The sequence below is a fragment of the Mchenga conophoros genome, linkage group LG7 (assembly GCF_057382185.1).
Source record: "Mchenga conophoros isolate Kocher_MC1m ecotype Shallow Benthic linkage group LG7, M_conophoros_male_GT1.1, whole genome shotgun sequence".
NCBI lineage: Eukaryota > Metazoa > Chordata > Actinopteri > Cichliformes > Cichlidae > Mchenga > Mchenga conophoros.
In genome coordinates, this window is record NC_140532.1 from 55,172,196 (window position 1) to 55,187,273 (window position 15,078).

The 15,078-nt window shown below is 38.8% G+C and overlaps 1 protein-coding gene across 2 annotated transcripts in view; it reads right to left on the bottom strand.

The window, feature by feature from the left end:
- The window catches only part of LOC146571190 (synaptic vesicle glycoprotein 2C-like), a 94,242-nt gene that overhangs the window by 5,593 nt on the left and 73,571 nt on the right, over positions 1-15,078 (bottom strand). For both annotated transcript variants that reach the window (XM_085280251.1, XM_085280252.1), the window contains exons 5-12: positions 10,534-10,667; positions 9,030-9,119; positions 8,834-8,944; positions 8,625-8,713; positions 7,226-7,390; positions 5,531-5,664; positions 1,328-1,531; positions 1,013-1,172 (exon numbers count right to left, since the gene is read on the bottom strand). In XM_085280251.1, coding sequence (XP_085136377.1) covers positions 1,013-1,172; positions 1,328-1,531; positions 5,531-5,664; positions 7,226-7,390; positions 8,625-8,713; positions 8,834-8,944; positions 9,030-9,119; positions 10,534-10,667 — 1,087 coding nt within the window. The remainder of the gene's footprint in view (positions 1-1,012; positions 1,173-1,327; positions 1,532-5,530; positions 5,665-7,225; positions 7,391-8,624; positions 8,714-8,833; positions 8,945-9,029; positions 9,120-10,533; positions 10,668-15,078) is intronic.

Here is a 15,078-nt window from a genome sequence, read left to right on the forward strand (position 1 = left end):
GGCATGTTTTTTACTATAGTTCATAATAAAAACTGACATGAGCCCTGAAACACAGTTTCTGATGCAATTTCTGCACCGGGTGTTTTATATGCCTTTGCTGTGTCTAACGTCTTGACCTCCAAATATGGTCTATGCAGCTTGATGTGGCTTCTATGAAAAGCATGGCTATTTCAAGGGATGGAAAGTTGAGAGACACTTCTGACACACATCATGGTGCATCTCATAGATTTGCAAGTTTCGTCTTGAGTATGGGCTCTCCATTTAGGCTCACATTAGTTGGTTTTTGCAGTGACGGGAAATAATAACTCCCTTCTGATATCTTCAACCTAAAGTAATGAACCTGTTTTGAAAATTTAAGTAGTAAAAAGTAGAGGTATTTACTGTATGTTAAACTGTAGGGAGTACAAATGATAAGTTGTCAGAAAAATAAATGCTCAAATAAGGGTGCCTGAAAATTCAACTTAGTACAAATTACAAAGTATTTGTACTTCTTTATGTCCAACCTGTGTCTAGAATTAAACAGTCGACTGTCGTGACAAAAAAAAAAAAACTTCCAGTACTGTGAAGTGACATTACAGTCTGTGAATGGGTCAGACTTTGGCTGTGAATGTCCTCAGTGTTTCACTAATAAAAGGTTTGAGGTTGCTACTTATCAAAGTAAATTTGAAATTATTTAACACTCCCAAAACTTCCCAACTTTGAAGCAGTGCTATAGCACAGCACTGCTTAGTTTTATTCAAAGATCAAAGCAAAACTTCCAAGCATGAGGAAAAACTCGATTTTTTGTTTTGTTGTTGTAATGTTTCTTGGCCTTAGGCCTCTGCAAGACTAGTTCTTGAAAAGTCTTGAAAAACAAGAAATAATAAAGACGTGTTCTTCTTTATCTTTCTTTCATATGGGGGAACTGACAAGACAAAATTTTGCACAAATATTGGTTTGCTCAGTGATAAAGCACAGAGCCACACTATTTCCTGTATTCTAAGTTAGTATATGCAGTAAGTGCACCACTCACCTCCTGTCTGTTGGGTATAGTTCAGTGGTGACCACATCCAGGGAGTTCCAGGCGGAGATACTGAGGCCGTTGTAGAGACAGAGCATGAAGATCATCATTGACTCGCTGGTGCCAAACCAAAGGAAGAAGCAGCTGATGCCTGATAGCACCATGGAACCTCCTGCAGAGCACAGCATGAGCTTTACATCTTAAACTTGAAATAACTTCATTCACATCACTAGAGGTCACTGCAGGCACAAAAGCCAACTGCACATGACACTAGAACAACAAGGGGAAAAATTGCTATTCATATCCCACATCGAAAGGAAATCCTACCTAACATGCTTAGGCGTCCTATTTTGTCCATGAGGAGAGCAGAGACAATGTTTCCAGGAAGCACAGCCAACGTTCCCAGGAAGTTGACAAAATAGACCCAGTAGGCACTGTAATCGTCATCAAATGTCATCTGACAGCCTGTCTTGTTGTGGTGAAAAGAGCTGTTGATCACCCTTGAATTTGTCAACTTGGTGTCATCAATATCTGTAAATGTAGAAGATAAAAAGAAAGGTTTTACATGTTGACCCGGGATTAAAAGTTTGTATCTGACTGTCACCTTCTACTACCACTTGCTATTAACTCGAACAGTGGCAGACAAGACATTATGCATTGTAACATGGAAACCAACACCTAAGAGTATGTTCAAAAGCACAAAAGCACAAAAAAACACAAAGTGTTTTCTTTGTTATATCGAGACAAGAATGAGCTTTAATCTCAAATCTGATCATGACTCTTGGGCTCAAAACTACATAAAATACAACTAATTGAAAAAAGTGAACAATGTATATCCTAAGACCAGATGCAAGACGTGAAGAAGCAGACAGATAAATGTTAACATGGAGCTGACAAAAAGGGTAAACATAAAAATGACCCAAGAACACAAGAAAGTTAAAAAAAGAAGAAGATTATGAGTGTAACAAACAAGACATGATTCATTAATATGTTAGCTATTTGTTAGATTCAGATGTATTGATAGGCACATTTGATCAAAGCCATTCTTACTCCAGTCATGCCAGTTTAAACTAACTAGCAGAGGTGTGGACTCGAGTCACATGACTTGGACTCGAGTCAGACTCGAGTCATTAATTTTATGACTTTAGACTTGACTTGAAAAAATGTTCTAAGACTTGTGACTTGACTTGGACTTTTACACCAATGACTTGGGACTTGAATTGGACTTGAACCGGTTTACTTGAAAAGACTTGATATTTTACCCAAAATATAAAATTTAACATGCATATTATATAGAGATTGAAAATGTGATGTCATTCACGGGTAGAACCGCAAAGGATTCTGGGAACTCGTGGCAAGCGGTAGTAGCGCACGCAGGCTTTCAATTGAAATCAGTCACACAGCGATAAAAAGAAACACAAAAATGTCAAGAAGCCGTTGTATTATTAACTGCAATAGCCGGTCGCATAACAGCCACGGGAAGCCGACGGGTAAAGAGATCGGTTGTTATCGGATTACGTCGTTGAAGAGAAATTGTTCAAGCCATGTTTCCGAAGTAAGAAAGACGCGACGGATGGCCTGGATTGCAGCCATTCAAAGATCAAATATAACGTCCCAGAACACTCCAGCTCACAGGTTAGTCTGCTCCAAGCATTTACACGAAGGTCAGTATTTTTTAGTAGTTAATACGTCATTTTCATAACATAATTAGTGATATAGGTTACAAGCAAGTCTGGCGCTGAACAGAAATTGTCGCGCTATGCTCCTTTATTTATTGTGCATAAATAGTGAATTGTCCTGACACAATATTGCGTTTCGCTTCTGTTATTATGGTACATTAACAAAAACATATACTTTTATTCACAGGATAAAACAGGTTTTTTGTATCACTAATTGCCCAGTACGATTACAGCATACAATATTGTTGTCACTGCTACATTTCTGTGATGGGTACCAGAAATTATTTCCACTACTAATTAATTACCGTTGAGCTCAAAGGTCCTATTAATAAACGGTTAACGAATATGTATTTATGACGACAATTTGTGAGACTGGTAAACTTATGATACGTACGATGGTCTTTCGTTCTACACGGTGCATTTCAAGGTCCTGCACCCATCTGTCGGTAAACTGTACCTGGGCTTGTTGCAGTGACCTGAAGTTACTAAACTTCATGAGTGTGTGCACTCAATCCAAGAACCGTATGATTATAAATATGCATATAAATATGCTACGATGAGATAGCTGACTTCATCTAACTAGCAAATGTTGTCCAGGCTACGTTGGTGATGCAGTTTTTTTTAATGTGTATGATATTTTTGTCATGCGATTTTAAAGCCGGTCCTACAAGCGCATCCAAGAATAACATGCGGCTTATCTCAGAACTGTCGATGAAAATTATTCTTGGAGCTAGGTTTAATTGAGCTGCATTTTAAAGAGGTGCAATTTCACAATTTGTGTATATTTTCTAAGTTCACTATTTTGTCATGTGTTGAGAAAAACACAGATTTTAAAATTACATGGTCTAATATTTACATTTAGCATATAACTGCAACATTATTTTTTCATTTTTTTTTTTAAAGACTCGAAAGGACTTGAAATTCAAAATTTCAGACTTGTGACTTGACTCGGACTTTTACACCAGTGACTTGAGACTCGACTCTGACTTGCCTGACATTACTTGAGACTTGACTTGAGACTTGAGGATAACTTGAGACTTACTTGAGACTTGCAAAACAATGACTTGGTCCCACCTCTGCTAACTAGCTCCTTACTGTAGCATGTTTTGCCTGCTAGCTGAGAAAACTATAATTTGGGATTTGCCTGGTTTATGTGGCTAACAGTTAATTTGCCTGTCATTGCTAATGTAATTTGCTAATTGCAAATTTTTGAATTTCATTGACATTCCATGATGTGTTTATAAGTTGCTAAATAACTGCTAGCTTCTTCCTGTCTGAACAACCCTTTACATACAGTCCTCTAAAAAGCTAACAGCACTTAGCTTGATGGCTATGATGCTATGCATCATTAGAATACTGACTGCCTAAAAAGTTTGCTTGGACAGGATAGGAAATGACACCACAGTCCATTTAACATTACTACAGAGAGCCAAAGTACTGCAGTACTACCAGAGTTAATGATAATAATAATAATAATGGATTGGATTTATATAGCGCTTTTCTAGGCACCCAAAGCGCTTTACAATACCACTATTCATTCACTCTCACATTCATACACTGGTGGAGGCAAGCTACAGTTGCAGCCACAGCTGCCCTGGGGCAGACTGACAGAAGCGAGGCTGCCATATCGCGCCATCGGCCCCTCTGGCCAACACCAGTAGGCAAGTAGGGTAAAGTGTCTTGCCCAAGGGCACAACGACCAGGACAGAGAGCCTGGGGATCGAACCGGCGACCTTCCGGTTACAGATGCGATTCCCAACCCCCTGAGCCACGGTCAGGGGTTTGTCTTCTCTGCAGGATAAAGGACTAAAGACTAAAAGACAGACAACAGCACAAATATAAACAACTACGATGCTGGTTCATGCTGTTTGAGTAAAATATCCATTGTGTGGCAGTTCTCTGGACAGAAACGCTTTGTTGATGCCAGAGGAGAGTGGCTAGACGATCTCAAGGTGACAGGAAGGGGGGAGTAACTCAAATAATCACTCGTTAAATCCAAGGTATGCAGAAGAGCATCTCTCAAACACACAATACGTGAAATTCTGCTCTCTAGAGACACATTTCCAATTGCAAAAAGATTTCACATCTCATGGAGCATTACTGGCAAACCCGACATGCCCATGCTGTTGCTATATTCAGCGCTTTCCTGAGTGCTGAAGGGGACTGATTTTCTACCATGTGCTCCCTCAAGGTCTGATTCAGCTCCAATTCTCTCAGACCATTTAAAACACCTCTCCTGCCTTTGCCTTTTGGTTCAACTTGTTTCTTTGTCGGCCTTAAAATAACTGGATTACACTTTCATAACTTAGATTTATTAACAGTACAGTTTGACACTTTTGGTGCTGCTGCAATTTTAAATTTGTTCCTGAAAAAGAAAACAGTAATCAGCAAGACCGCCTTAGTAAAGAAAAATCCACATGCACAGAGAAATATTTCTAAATAACTGTCTGACTGAACAATCACATAAGAAAATGTATCTCTGCAGGAGTCATCATGTGGTTACAAACTGCCATTTTCAGTCCTCCCAAGCACAGCTTGGCCCACTTTTTTGTTGTTAAATAAAGTCACAGTTAGTTCAGAGAGGCAATCTGTGCAGGGGGCACAGAGGTTAAGCAGTAATTTAGAGGCATAAAGCAGAGGTATAAAATGCTCAAAACCATTCTTTCTTCTCTGAGCAAGAAGTTTGGATCCATAATGAACTGCCAGACAGAGGCGGGGAGCCTGAGTGAGACTTATGTATAAGGCAACAAGAGCCTAATAGGATTTTCTGGGTTGGAGAGAAGTGCCTTTGTTCTGGAAAGGCAGAAGAGAAGTGCCCTGAATAAGTGTGCATTTTACAGATGTGGTTTACCTGTGTTGTAAAAGAAGGAGTCTACAAAGGTACAGTTCCTGAAAAGGGATCCTACTGAGGAGACATCTTCAAAGTAGCAGTTGAGAAAAGATGAGTCGATGAACGTGACTGCCTTAAATCTCATACTGATGAACCTAAAAAATAAAAATAAAAATAGGAAGTGGACAAGGATGGAGTTATTGCAAGAAAGAAGCACCTACTGACAGCGATATGCAACACATATTATTGACAATTAGGGTGATGGCAGATAATTTTCCTTCAAACCAGGGAAATGCAGAGTCACTATTTCAGTGTCTGCACAGACAACAAAGGCAGGGATGAATTGCTGAATGCAAACCAAACGGTCCAATTTCAAACTTCTTAAGATGGAATATTAGAAATTAGATGTAACAAAGGCTGCTAGATGGAAGTGAATAGCTGCATTTAACCTGATATAAAACCTCAGCAGAAATTTGAAATATTTCTACTAACATTTTTTTATTTTTGGAGATACAAGGCCTTTTACTTTTTACTGAATTAATTAGGCATTGAGGACATCTGTAACTGAACAGATAAAGCACTTAAAACCAGAATGTATGATATTCTTTATAATACTAATACTAATATAATAATAATACTGTCCACTTCCATTTGAGTGTCTCAAACTGGGGAACTATGGATACAAATAGCTGTAATTCTACAACAATTCAACAGTTAATGCAATACTTTTGTTGAGCCCCTCAAATTAAAGTTGAAAGCCAGCACTTTAATCACATGATGTATTGGTTTGATTTAAGATTCACTGTGGTGCTAAAAGAGGCAAAATTACAAAAACAAAAAAGGTCACTGTCCTCCAGCAGAACCAGGAATTTCCCACTTCAGTTCACCCTCCATTCTCCACATTTTTTTTTATCATTCAGGAACAGCAAAAATAATAATAATAAATAAAAAAAAATAATCCAAGTTGAATTTTATCGAAGTACTGGTCAGCATGACAGCATCAGGAAACTGTTTTTTTGTTGTTGTTTATTTTATCTTCAAAAAACGTATTTATTCTGTTCAGTTCCACTCCATATTTTTCCATGGTCAGCTGCACCCCATCTACAGTGGATCTGTTCCCCACCAATGGTATATGTCCCACAGTTTGAAAACCACCAGCATCTCCTCCCTTCAGGATGTCTGGCCTTAGCAGTCAGTTATCTATGTGTGCTATTTCACACCACGATACACAGTACATGGTACTGTTTTTGATTTAATCTCTTATAATAAATGCATTCTGGTCTCCAGTGAGAAGGCAAAAAGAACAAAAACAGCATATCAATGTGTCTTCGCTCGGCTCTGTTTGTGAGAATTGTAACCAGGAGGAGGAGGAGGTATATGTGTGTATATGGGTGAGAGAGAGACCGTAAGAAAGAATAAGGAAGAGAGATAAGCTTTTTAATTTCCTGGTGGCAGACGAGAAAGAGGAAAGATTTATATTACCTGCAGTGGTGTGTTGTTTGTGGGAATGACAAATAGTACTGCTATCCCACAACAGGACAAGCAGCTTTAAACTCAACATTGTGCTAAAAGAGGCTTACAGGTTTAGATCACAATGTGTTACCCTGTAGCTAGTTTTAATAATTTCTCCCACTCTTGATATCGGTGTCTGAGAAAGCTGAAGATCACTGGAAAGTATTCAAATAGAAGTCAGTTTGTGCACCAAGCCTGGCGTACCTGTCATTTACAAAGACCCCATTTCTGTGGATCTGGTTCTCCAGGGTGAAGTTGAAAGTGAAGTCTTCAATGCGTTCATTGTTATGAATCTTCACTCTGGAGGCGTACTCGTCAGCTTGAAGGTGCTTGATGACATCTGGGAACCACACAGACAGCCCGTAGTACCTGAACACAGCAAAAGATTCTGTATTAAATTGCGTTACATATGGTCATTTTTAATAACCTCTAGTAATAGTCACTTTCTCTATTCTCCATCATCTTATTCTGCAGAATTGCGTTAAACAAACTGGTTAAAAGATCCACTGCTCTCTCTCATCTCCATACCTTCTCAGGTATCCCGTCTGGACCAACAGCTTTTCCATTCCGCATCCTTGTCATAGCTGACCACACTTTCTTTTTATTAATCCTCCACACTTGCTGATTCACCATCTTTGCTCCATCTCCACTTGTCTCTCTCTCTCATTTTCTTCAGTCATAAGCTCTTCGTAGTACTTCTGCCATCTTCTTAACACACTTTTTATACTTGCTAGCGCATTTCGATCTCAATCTTTAATCACCCTGACCTGCTGCACATCCTTTCTGGCTCTATCTCGCTGTCTAGCCAATCGATACGCGTTAGTTTCTCCTTCCTTAGTGCCCAGACTCACCTACAACTCAATATATGCTTTTTTTCATTTGCTTCTGTCTTTACCGTACAGCCAGGTTCCCAGTGCTCCTGTCTTTTTCTTTATTTTCTTTGCTAACATCTTTCTTTGAGTTGCTTTAGTCTTTCCATAAGGATCTATATTAAAAGAACATGAGTCAGATGCAACACTACTGCACAACATCTGCTGAGAAATATTTATCTGGGTGTACATATATGCAGATGGTTAGGTGGAAGGTAAAAGACATGAAACTGTCTTTGTTTAAATTATACTGCTTTGTCTAAATTGCCACAAAGTCATTAGGACAGTGCAGCGTTAACTGACCACAAGTTCAAAGCCATTGCCCTGATGTTGATGTTTTCTTGCAGAGGTAGAGTATGAGGTGTAATTGAATACCAGTTTTTTTAAACAAACAAACAAACAAACAAAAAAAACATTGTATTTGACTTGGGGTTTCAAATGGAAAAAATCCAGTCAATCATAGAAAGCTTGCAACAGAAAAACTGTCATAAATATGATGTAAAATAAAAGCAATAAAAGACACAAATTAAATGTAATCTAACTGACCACGGCTCATCAGGCAGATATAAGTGAGAGAACATCTACTTTGGTGCCAAGGGCATAACAGAAATCTATATTAGCTATGCATCATCCAGAGCAAAAAACAGCATATCTGAACATGATCAAAGCCAACAGTAACAACACATTCAAAGTGCAGAAGTAGAACTATATGGGATGTGTAATAACTGTCTTACCCAAAGGACAAAGTAAACCAGACTGCAGCCAGCTTCATAGTGTTTTCTTTCACTGGGTGGTTGAAACATTTCATGAATGTCAACCAGATCTGATATAAAAGAAAAAGGTTTTGGTGAATTTTATTCATAGCAACCATAAATATTGACTATAAAAGAAAATGCAGCAACAAAAGTGAAGGTTAACAAACAGGACATAAAGAGTCTCCTACTCCTCTGAGTTCAGCCCTGATCTTGAAGAGGACCTTGAGTACAGGGTTGGCTGACTCATTCTGCATCTCTACCAGCTCATCCAGCTGTTTGGGGATTTTTATCCTGTTCACCTGCAGGGGGAGACACTGATCAGTCATCTGCCAATGGCTTTGCAGCAGCAGGAATGATGAAGAGCAAAGCCCGGGGTGTACTCACAGTGAAGACTCTCTCTGGCTCTCCGCGGGCACGCATGTTCGTGTCATGGATGTGTTTGAGCACCATCCAGGCCTCGTCATGTTTACCCATCTGGGGAATAGTTATCATAATTTGGATATATATGCTGGATTTCAATATTAACACTCCACATACACAGTGAATAGCACATGTATGCAATTTATATATCTGTGTGTAAAGTCTATTTCATGTGTTGCACAGTGACCTTCACCTCTATGCCCCAACCCCAGCATCAGAATCTCCACACTGCTGTCCTAATAAGTAAGCTTATTAAGAAGAGCAGGCTGAAAATAAGCTTTTTGCTGTTCTCCTAGGAGAATGATTTTGTTTCATTTAATTTGTTCTTTTTGATAAAAGGATAATATAAAGCAATTATTGTACATAAACTTCAGTTTCATGCAAGGGCATCTAACAGATGGTATCCACTTTGTGAGAAAAAAAAAAGCTTCATTGTGTGCCAGTGATTTATTTTTTCTTTGCAGCTTTTTGTTAGGGAGGCAGCATCAGAGAGAGTGACTCTAAGAAACTGAAAAAACTGATAAAGGCTGGCTGAGCTCCATGGGGAATACTCTGAGGTCCATACATGTGTTGTGTAAAGAGGGAAGCACCACAAAGTGGTCAATGTAATGAACAACACTGCACACTCTTGCTACACATCATACTAGTTGGACAACAGGCTCTGTCAGAGGCTCCTTTAGACTTTTAGTCCTCCAAGGTGGTATAAAAGTCTAAAAGTGGGAAGCATTTAATGCTCACTGCAATAGCCATCTGGAGTTTAGGATTCCACTGTGTGTAGGGAGACTAGACTTCTCCATTGGTAACACATAAAAATGCATACTCTTTGTAACATCTGCTTTTAAGTTTAAAATTATAATTCTTTTTCTTTATTACACCCCAGTGGAAGTCTTAGTAGTACACTTTGCATCTCCCTCTATGAATATTTTATGTGTAATAATAAATAATGATCAGAAATAATAGAGGATAAATACATCTTCATAAAGTTTCAAATTCACCTGTTACAGTTTTACTTTCCATTTTCATGTTCTTTATATACACTGCTACAGTAGTGAGTGTTTAAGTTTCAAATAATGAGGTCAGCATATGTACAAGTAATTACTGTGATTTTGAGTTTTAACTAAATTCATCGCTTGCCTAATAGGGCGCTAAAGCTCACCTACCTGTAGTTTAATATGTATCTTAGTGGGCAGCCAATCAGAAAAAAGTTGACTTAAAAAGTGACATCAAGATTGTTTTTCACTACGGTCTGATTTTGTCTGATATCTACAAGAATCATAATTATTCTTTTCTTTAAATAATAAGGCTAATGGTTCTCTGTAAGAGTGTCTTTTCTTTATAATGAGGAAGACATGTTACCCAGTCCATCAGTGTGGCTCACTAATGTGATTTCAATTGAGCTTTATGGCAAAGAAGAATGAACAAGTTGCAAGCAAGCGGGAACAGTTCATATACTAAACATCTCCTTTACCTCCAGGTAGAAACGGGGGCTTTCAGGCATAAACGTGAGAGCTACCACAGCAGAGACACAGGGCAGCGCACACACCACCACAAACACTCGCCAGCTGTGGAACTGGTAGGCTGATCCCATGCTGAAACTCCAGCCTGCACAGAGAACCATGCACACACAAGGACAGTTAGAAATAATGTGGCATAGCATCACGTTGTGAGCTCAGTCCCCGTTGCACAAGAAGACATAAAACTTAAATTCAAGCACACATGTATACTTGCTGTAGCTTTTTTTTTCTGTCCCTCAAGGTTGGACAGAAATGCAGTTAGTGGAATTATGTTAACTGCTAAATTCCCCATAGGTGTGAATGTGAGCGTGAATGATTGTCTGTCTCTCTGTGTTAGCCCTGCATCAGCTTGGCAACCTGTCCACCCTATTGTAGCTGTGATAGGCTCCAAAACTGAGCATTGCATTAGTTCAGGTGGGCCATAAAGTCAAGTCTCTCAGCATTCCTGTCAGATCAGCTGATCTCACTGGCAGGCCACATGACTCTTTTCGACATCCAACTGGAAAATTTCTTAGGTGTGGTTATTTAAGCTGATTTAGCTGCTTTTACAAAACTGTGCCTGAAAAAAACAGTTTGTGGTGTCTAATGCACTGTATTCACAATTAAGAAAGATTTAATCCTCTACAAAATGTTATAATAATATTCTAGTAGAGATTCAACGAGTCCCCTTAGGATTTGGTCCCATAATAGAAAAAACAAAAGAGACAAAACATGATGTCTTTAAAATGATCTAATGAAAAAACAAAAATACTTTAATTATCACTTTCTAACGATATGTTGGTCACTATGTGTTCTGAAAAAGAACAGAGATCTTTTGACACTGGCTCCATTCCAGTACTAAAATCTGAAAAACATCAAATACAAAAGTACTCTGTGATTTCTCTAAAAGTTTCAAAAGCTCCAAAGGACATTCTGCAAAGACCATCAACAAGTTGTAGCAATATATGATGGAGTACCTATATGTTTGGAAGCCATCCTGTCTACTCACACAGCAAAGTCTGTATGCAAAAATTAACAATAGAAAAGTGTATTAGCATGGACATACAAGTGTGTGTGCGCGTGTGCGTGCCTGTGGCGCTGCTCTAGCCTGTACCAGTACAAACCTCATTAGGGGGATTATGGCTATAATGGACTAGAGGAGATGGCTGACTGATTCAGACACTCAGCAAGATTTATGTCCCTCCTCTACAGTAAGTGAACACTGCTGAAATACACATACAGTACACCGACACACACACACACACGCGCGCACACACACACACTGTCCTTGGCCATTGCTTAGTGGTATCACACAAATTTTAAAGCATGTACATAGGGTACGTGCATAAACACAGACACACTTGCACACACACAAGCATGCACAAAGACTCACAGACAGAAAAGTCTTAAAGAGACACATGTTGCACTGTGACACACATCACACTTGAACTGGCCATTTTTTATTGTGATTTATGTGCTTCTTTACTTTAACCCATTTTTAGCACCTTAAAAAGCTAAAATCACACTCTCTCACACACACACACACACACACACACACACACACACACACACACACAGAGTTATCTACAAGTCAATGGAAGCACTGCGGCAGAACTTATTACCCACACATTGCTGCATCTTGTAGAAAAAATGTGTTACAACACTGGCGTCTAATCAATTGACCTCAATTATAAGCCCTCTCACACTCAGTCGCTCCTGCACTCTGACGGCCACTGGAGAGCTTTAGAATGTAAGCTTCTATCTTTAGATTCTTAGGAGCCATTTATGACCTATAAGACAGAAATATCTTTCTGTGTATGCTTGTGAGCTTCACCGCACACTAATTTTTCTTCTTTTTTTCTCATTAAACAGTTACTTCTAATTTTTGGTACTTATACATAAGTAGTAGTACTTGCAGGGACAGAACACAATGCAACTATTTTTACCCGCTGACTCAGAGACATACTGAGTTTAGCTCTGTTTTGAAATAACAGTATTCTACTGGCAAAATCGTTGTAAAGCATTTATGAGAAATCCCATGTATTTGTCACGGAGATGTCCATTTATTGCTGTATCACTTTAAAAATGTGTCGCAGAGGGTTCTGCGGCACCCACTGCTGGATAGTATATGGCCTGCGTGTCTATACAAATTCTTTAAGTTAAAAGTAAATAAATGAATACATACATTAAAGAAAATACATTTATGTTATGAATTTATTTGCAGATTATTTTTCACATTCTACTGATATTTTGATATCACTAAGAGTTTAATAGGAAAGCTAAGGTGCTTACTTGCCATGTGTAGTCAGTACTGTCATGGTCTTTAATTTTCTATTTGTATTTGCTGAGTCCTGGTCCCTGTTTTGATATTGTGTTGTCCAGTGTTTCTTTATAGTTACTTCCATCTGTCTTTTCTGTATTTTTGTTACCACTTCTTTCCTCCTTATTGCCATTTCCTGTTGTTTAGGTGCCTTTTCTCTAGTTTCACAGTAGTAGTTCCTAAAGGTAGATACTGTTACTTTACTTTACTGCATGGGTGCTGGGAATGGGAAAAAAGCTCAATGTGAACTATTTTCAAAAGTGTGAGCCCAAAATTCAAAATTTCTCCAAGTTCATTCAGTGTGAAATGAAATCAGAGGTAGTGTTTATGAAATGTGAAGCTGCACAGACTGAAGAAGTTTTCACTTCCTCAACATGTTTTCTTTACCTGCTTAAAAAGTTGGTGTTGTAGCTTCATTCTAAATAAAGAACACCACTTGGTGTAGGAACTTAATCAACCCTGTGCCCCCACACTATAGTGTCACACAGTCACAGAATAGTCTCCAGCAGAGACAACATCCTGATGGCCAGTGTCCAAGAGCAAACTCCATTATATCTGATCACCAGGACCATGGCAAACAAGAAGCTTTCCTCCTCCTCCTCCTCTCCTCCTCTGCTCCTCTGTTGTGTAACAGTCTCACTCTCTCACTCTGTCTTTGTTTTGCCTCCCTTTAGCCCTCTCCTGTATCCCTTCACCTTTTGATTATCCCCGATGCAGGCCTCATAAATCAGAGCCCTCTTCGCTTCTCTTTTGCCATGTCTTCCTAATCTATTTCTCTGCTCCTCTTTCTTTATCTGCAGCCCCCCATTCCTGATTGATTTCAGTTAGCTCATTTTTTGTTCATATGCTCTGACACACCTCCTCTCCTTCACTATATGAGATTAACTATATGAGTCAACTTTTTGCATTTTTTTCACAACCTCAAACAGTTTGTCATAAAATTCCAATAAATGAGCAAAACCATTGGTTTTCAATTATAGTCTCCTAAAAGGATTTGATTAAAAAGAATGCTCTTTTAAAATAAAAATGCTGTATGTCCAGATGAACCTTGCTTGCCTAACACAACTCTGTACATTTTAGTGCCCTTCATGTATATATTTATTGTGCAGACTGACAGACACTTTGTTGCTTTTTTGTGCTGCTGTTATTGCTGTGGTTTCCACCTACATCGCCACCTGCTATGTGTTTGTGTGCCCCCCTGATGGGTCTTGATTTCTAAATTAAGCCCCACGATGGGGGAATTATTTGCGAGGCTCACTGGATGTTATGTATCGTGTTGTGATGTGCATGCCTTACTACTGCAGGGGGTATCATCAAGAGTGGAGCAGTACCGCCAAGTCCGACGTTAATGCCTTTTCTTTTTGCAGTAATGTTCAAACTGGTGATGTGAGTCTCTCCTAACAGTGGGAAACCTCTCCACTTTGGAACCTGGGCCAGTAAAGTTGCGAGCACATTGCATCACTTTGCCCTTACTTTAAACGTAGCAATGTCAGCTTTTGCTTACACTTTGTGTTTCTTTCTCTCTGTGTGTGTGTGTGTGTGTGGGTGTGTGTGCATGTGTGTGTTCCTCATGTAAAAAGCAAAAAATAACATATATGATATAGATTGTTTTTTAGGTATGTAGCACTTTTTTACTCTGAGTACTTAAAGTCTCATTCTCCCAATCACACACACATTCACACAAACACCATATCTACAACTCACACACATACTCACACTCCAGTGGATGCATCAGGGGGAACTTGGAGTTGATCTAGCATACTTCGACACGCAATCCATCAACTCTTTTTTTTTTTTTTTTTGGTATTTAAAACTTTATATTCAGTCATGTATTTATTTTTTTTTTTGCATGTCCCATTTGGCTCTTTTGCCATCAGAATTATTGTCTAAAGGCGAAGAAAGATGCCCAACGGATTTACTTTACCAAATAGACCATCCTAGCCTTGCCGTAATGGTCTATTTGATTAACCTTTTATTGTTTATTTTATTTTATTTTATTTTCACTTGCTAAATACGGGACAGATTTGACTGGGGAAAAGAAAGGGGAAAAAGAAAGAAGGAAAGAAAAACAGCGGGGAAGAGGGACGGGGATAAAGGGCAAAAAACAAAAACCAACAAAATAAGCAGACAAAAAATACATATATCAATCACCTGGATCACCTGTTGAGAAAGAAAAAAGAGAAAACAAGCAGAAGAAAAG